Source organism: Argopecten irradians, unplaced genomic scaffold, assembly GCF_041381155.1.
Source record: "Argopecten irradians isolate NY unplaced genomic scaffold, Ai_NY scaffold_0039, whole genome shotgun sequence".
Taxonomy (NCBI): domain Eukaryota; kingdom Metazoa; phylum Mollusca; class Bivalvia; order Pectinida; family Pectinidae; genus Argopecten; species Argopecten irradians.
This window is the reverse complement of record NW_027187506.1, coordinates 15,040-20,650: the sequence shown is the minus strand read 5'-3', so window position 1 is coordinate 20,650 and position 5,611 is coordinate 15,040. Positions and strand designations below refer to the sequence as shown.

General features: G+C 40.2%; 1 protein-coding gene across 1 annotated transcript; it reads right to left on the bottom strand.

Moving 5' to 3' along the window:
- Positions 1–2,503: 2,503 nt before the first annotated feature.
- LOC138311517 (tigger transposable element-derived protein 4-like) lies at positions 2,504–4,192 on the bottom strand. Its single transcript, XM_069252836.1, has one exon. It carries the CDS (start codon positions 4,190–4,192, stop codon positions 2,504–2,506), a length of 1,689 nt encoding a protein of 562 aa, XP_069108937.1.
- Between the last annotated feature and the right edge of the window lie 1,419 nt (positions 4,193–5,611).

The following is a 5,611-nucleotide window of genomic DNA, read 5'->3' as shown; positions in this document are numbered from 1 at the left end:
GCTCTATACAGTTTATCCGATATCCTATCTTTCTTACAAATGACATTGATGAGTTCCCACAGTATCTTTTATGATGTTTGGGTACATCTTGCATCTGTGGACAGTGTAAGGTATACCAATAGGCCATTGTGCTGATGTAGTGGAGATCGCTCTCAGGATAGGCTATTTCAAATTACATGATATAGCTCATGTATGAGTGTTCTTTCCAGAATGACAAATAAGCTATCGTCGGGGATCATTAGCGACCCGTTTTATGGAAATTAACATTTGCATTTAATTTATCTTTTCAGGTTGGTTCAGATAATAATGGTATGTATAATATTCATAGAAGTTAATATCATCTGGGACTCAAGTTTTTACGTAATGTTTCCGAAATTATCAGCTGTACTTACTTTCACTGCGGTCACTAGAAAATGTTTTACCCTTACATCATTTCGGACTTATATCGAACGCAATAATTATTGCGCGTGAACGCAAAAGTATTGCGTGCGAACGCAATAATTATTGTGTTTTCACGAACTAATATATAATTTAGTAATTCACAGTTATTTGTCAGTTTACTGCAGATTGAGAAAGAGGATGGACATGGACGTTCTAATTCGTGGTTTCTTTAAGCTATGATTATCACAAAGGGATATTGGTATATTGGTGCTATCTTATCTGAAAAGCACTTAAGACGCTTTCTTCGCTTAAATGGTCATCGGAGAAGAACATATTCAGTTTGTGTTGTTGATACCGATTTCATTCTTCATCAATTTAAATGTTCTGGCAAGCTGCACGGATATCGTTGGATGCATGAACATTGAACAGAAAAAAAATATAATGCGCATTCTGTCTGTTGTGGACCCAGCAGGGTATATGGTAAGGTATGATTTGGCTTTCTACATGTAGATAATAATGACGATTTATGGTTGTTTATGATTTTTCCTGTTCAATATGGCGGCAAAGTGAATGCGTCGCTCGGAGTTCGCTCCGATACTCTGGAGTACTTCTGTCATTTACAGGATGTGCTTTGTTACAAAGAATGTAAAGACTTGTGGGTTAGGAGGACGGCTAATACGGTATACATTCATTTCTCGATTTGGTGAAGGTTATTTTGAGTTTTTAGTGTATACATCCTGGTTGTATGCAAAGTATATGGTATATATATATACCGAGTACCTGCATTCCACCTGTGTTCTATATTTAGCTACGAACTGGCCACACTATAGCGAGCTAATACTGGAAAATTCGTCACGCGCTGTCTATTTTGTAACTTTACCTTTATGAGTGCACGTTCTTATACCATGGTTATATTGTGTGCGTTATAAATGAATTGTGGAACTGACAGAAGGTAGTACGTCAGCCTTGATTGAAGAATCTCGCAAGACTTTGTATGGTGAGGACACTGAACATGGTTCGGATATCATTAACTTTATAAAACAGATAAACGGAGACTTACACATATTGAAGTACAGGTGAACAAAACAGATCAAGTTCATAGTATTCTGCTAACACTAACGAACAGAGTTAGTGAGATAGAGAATACAGAGGATTCCGCTTATTTGCATAGGTCATTTTCCAGAAGAAAATATGCAAATAACCGGAGTATTCGAATAGGCGGAGATGGGTTTTTACCCTCCGTGACCGATGAGCATATCGTCAGGTAAGCGTCATGTTTTTGTTTCAGTGTATTGAAAAGACATCGTTCAAAAACGAAACTGTTTCAATAGCATTTTAACAAAAATTAAAAATGTTTAGAACTAATAAAAGTGTTGTTATTTATCATAATTGTTAATTATATGTACCATTATATATGCTCATCTACATGTAGTAAGCTGACGTTACAGTACCGGTGATCATGCTACACGTGGTCTTTGGTACGGCATTACGATGCTCTCTCTGTCGACGACGTTAACTGATTACAACTGAACTTAGCTGTATCATGAAAGTTGTAAGTGATTGGATGATGTTTGAAAAGATAGAATGCAGAAATTATCACACGTTCGCTGGTTGTCATCTTGGATTTACAAACTTTGTTTGTAAAGGAAACGGCATCAGCAGCTGTTATGCGTGCGCATACACTACACACATGTGTCGCGATACTTCCGGTATTGTTCTAATAGAAACATCAAGACCCGTTTATACATTTAATTTTCCATTTATTATAGCATTAAACATACCCTAGACAACATATCAAATCACACTGCATAAAATAAAACAACATGATAAAAATTAACACAATCCGACACGTTTTATAAAACGAGCGACAAGATATTTTTTAACATTAAAACAGTCATGGATAAAATATTACAGCACTACAAGATTTACATTACAAAATATGTACACGTGTTCTTCAGATAAAAATTACAACATACAAAATACATAGACATACATTGTGATCTATAGATAATGCACTAAAAATTACAAGCACTAAATTAATCTCACTAGACATCAATGATACACTTTTACATGTGGCCGTACACAGTTCCTTATCAAAAAACTCGATATGTATAAATTATATTTATGGGATCCAGTTGATAAACTCTGTGATCTTCTTCTGTTGTTTCGTGGATTCTCGTAGGCATTCGGCGCGGTTTTGTAGGTTGTAGAAGTCCGAGTAGTCGGTGCAGTTGTTGTACTCAAGATCAAGTCTGATGATTTGGTAGGCATGCTGAACTTCAGACGGAGTAGGTCGGAGAGTCACCTCATCTTCATCTGCGTCGTCGTCGTCATCGCTGCCATAGGTAGGGGTTGGTCTAACTGTATCGCATAAGTCGGCAGTGGAAACTTCTCCGTGGCAGTCTGCTGTTGCGTCGATGTCAACGTATTCTTCGAACTCATCTCTGGTCATGTGTGTAGGGGTTGGTTCGGTGTTCTGAGTGGTTAGGTCGTCGTTGTCGTCGGAGGCTGGCAGGGGTCTGAATCCGGCTTTTGAGTAGCAGTTCGAGATCGTAGTTGGCGTCACGGCTCTCCAGGCTCGGGTCAACATGTGGATTGCGTCGAGGACGTTCACTTTTCGGGCGAGGTCATTGGCGTGGAGGTCTCCGTCGTCGATCAGGTTGATGATGTGAGTGACCATCTGTCGTCGGTAGTGTAGTTTGAGGTTACGGATGATTCCTTGGTCACATGGCTGAATAATAGAAGTGGTGTTCGGGGGCAGAAAAATGAGCTTGATATGGGAGGAGTTGGTAAGTGAGGCGGGATGGGCGGCGCAGTTGTCTACCAGCAGCAGTATCTTCCGTCCTTGTAGTCTCATGTCTCTATTGAAATCTCGTAGCCAGTCCTCAAAAATAGTAGACGTCATCCAGGCATTCTTGTTCGCAGTGTACGTAGCAGGTACGGATTTCCCTCGTAGACAGCGTGGTCGTAGACTCTTACCAATAATTAAGAGTTTACGTTTGTCGGAACCGTCCATATTGGTGGCGACTAGGGCGGTGATCCTGTCCTTGGCCTTCTTACTACCGGATACACTCTCGGACTTCGCTGCTAAGGTTCCATCGGGTAAGGCTCGGTAGTAGATACCTGTCTCGTCTGCGTTGTAGATGTCGGCGGGTTGGTAGCTGTCTAGTAGTTGGGGCAGTACGTTGGTAGTCCAGTAGTCGGCGGCGGGCGAGTCGGCGTCTTTTTTCTCTCCATGGAGGCGTTTGAATGTTATGTTGAAACGAGTCTTCCATCTAGACAACCAGCCACTAGATGGATTAAAGTTGGGGACATCAAGGTTGGTTGCTATGTCTCTGGCTTTCTCCTCGAGTAGGGGTCCGCTAATGGGCACGTCTCTGGCTCTGTCGTCTTTGAACCACGTGTATAGGGCTGTCTCCACGTCGGCGGACTTCCCCGATCGTTGTCTCTTTCGGTCAGGATTGTTGCTTGCTTCGTAACTGGCGATGATTTCCTCCTTCTTTGCCGAAATACGTGAAATTTGTGACTGGGAACACCCCAATTTCTTCGCAATTTCGGTCTGTGACGTTTTCTGATTCAGGAGTTTGACGACTTCATACTTGTCTGCGAGTGAAAGGTCGTTTCTCTTTCGTTTTTTGGACTGGGTAGTTGGCGTAGTAGACGTTAGCGTAGTAAGAGTAAGCATAGTAGTGGGCGTTTGAGTAGTGGACTTTTGCGTAGTTGGCGTTTGAGTAGTTGGCGTTTGAGTAGTGGGCGTTTGAGTAGTGGACTTTTGCGTAGTTGGCGTTGGCGTAGGCGTAGTAGTGGACATCTTGGAGGTGGTAGAGTGAATGATTTGATCGACGAAATCTGGCCGTATTTATGATACGGATTTATAGCTTGGATCAATCAGGTAGCTGTGACACTTACCTCACTTACCTATTACGTGTCACTAAGCCAATTAGATAACAAAGGACCCAAGCTGATTGTACACAGTTCACGGATCTATACTTAACCCGTGATCATAATCCTTTAATTACACACGCCGAGTCTGTTCACAGTGAAAACCTATTCACACTTTGAGAACAATAGACAGGTAACGCCCTAGTCAATTAATGCTTGTTTTCTAATTAGACACTCGTCAGCTTGTAAATGTGTCATACAACTCTTATCTTAATATGAAAACGTAACATAAAAAAAAAAATTTCAAAAAACGACACCGAAACACTTGCAAACAGTAACGTGCTACCTTAAAATCGTATTCACTAGAGTTATCTATCTTCTATTACACATGTCCCCACAATGCACAGCGCCGTACACACATGTATCATGGCGGACATCGTTATGCAGACTGCATGACTCCGAGGATGACAAGGTATTTTAAAGACCAAAAATAAATGAATAACAACAGCTAATGGTACTCTTAAACATTTTAATCAATAATTATGCATCGATGAGCATCTCTGACTGCTCATATGGGAATTCAGGTGGGAAATATCGGTACCGAAACATCGAATAACCTGTAATACAAAAATGTTAACAAATCACAACGTAACGTCGTACATGTTTAGAGTGATATCAAATTCATATAAACTTCATATGCAAGCGTCAATGTGGAAAATTAATAGCGATTTTGACCCAAAACCATGTAAAAAAAATTATTCCTTGAAATTTTTTTATTCAAATAAGCGGAGGTTGTTGAAAAAGTCTATTCGAATACCCGGAGTTAAATAACAAAGATAAAGAAGGAAAAAATCGGGACCGCAAAAAAAATATGCAAATAACCGAAATATTCGAATAACCGCTATTCGATTAAGTGGAGTCCTCTGTATTCAGAAACAAGAGATCCCAGAGGGATCTTGGCGCCCACCAAAGATTGATCTATGTCTGACAAATGAAAGAGGGATCTTTTCTCTGCTTTTCAAACTTACAATTCTTTTTTCTGCTTTTCAAACTTTAAACTATCAAAATCCAAGATGGTGGTCGCAAAATGCAATAGGCAGAACTAGGGTCCTAGAGGAACCTACATATGATATTTGAGAACAATCCCTTCAATACTTTCTGAGAAATAGCGGTAACAAACTTTAACTATCAAAATCCAAGATGGCTACCTGGCGGCCATCTTGTTGACCGATCAGTCCCAAAATGCAATATGCACAACTGGGGTCCTAGGGGAACCTACATATGAAATTTGAGAAAGATCCCTTTAGTGCTTTTTGAGAAATAGCGGTAACAAACTTTAACTATCAAA

Coding starts and splice junctions, on each gene's coding strand:
- LOC138311517 (XM_069252836.1), bottom strand. CDS start 4,192: ATGTCCACTACTACGCCTACGCCAACGCCAACTACGCAAAAGTCCACT.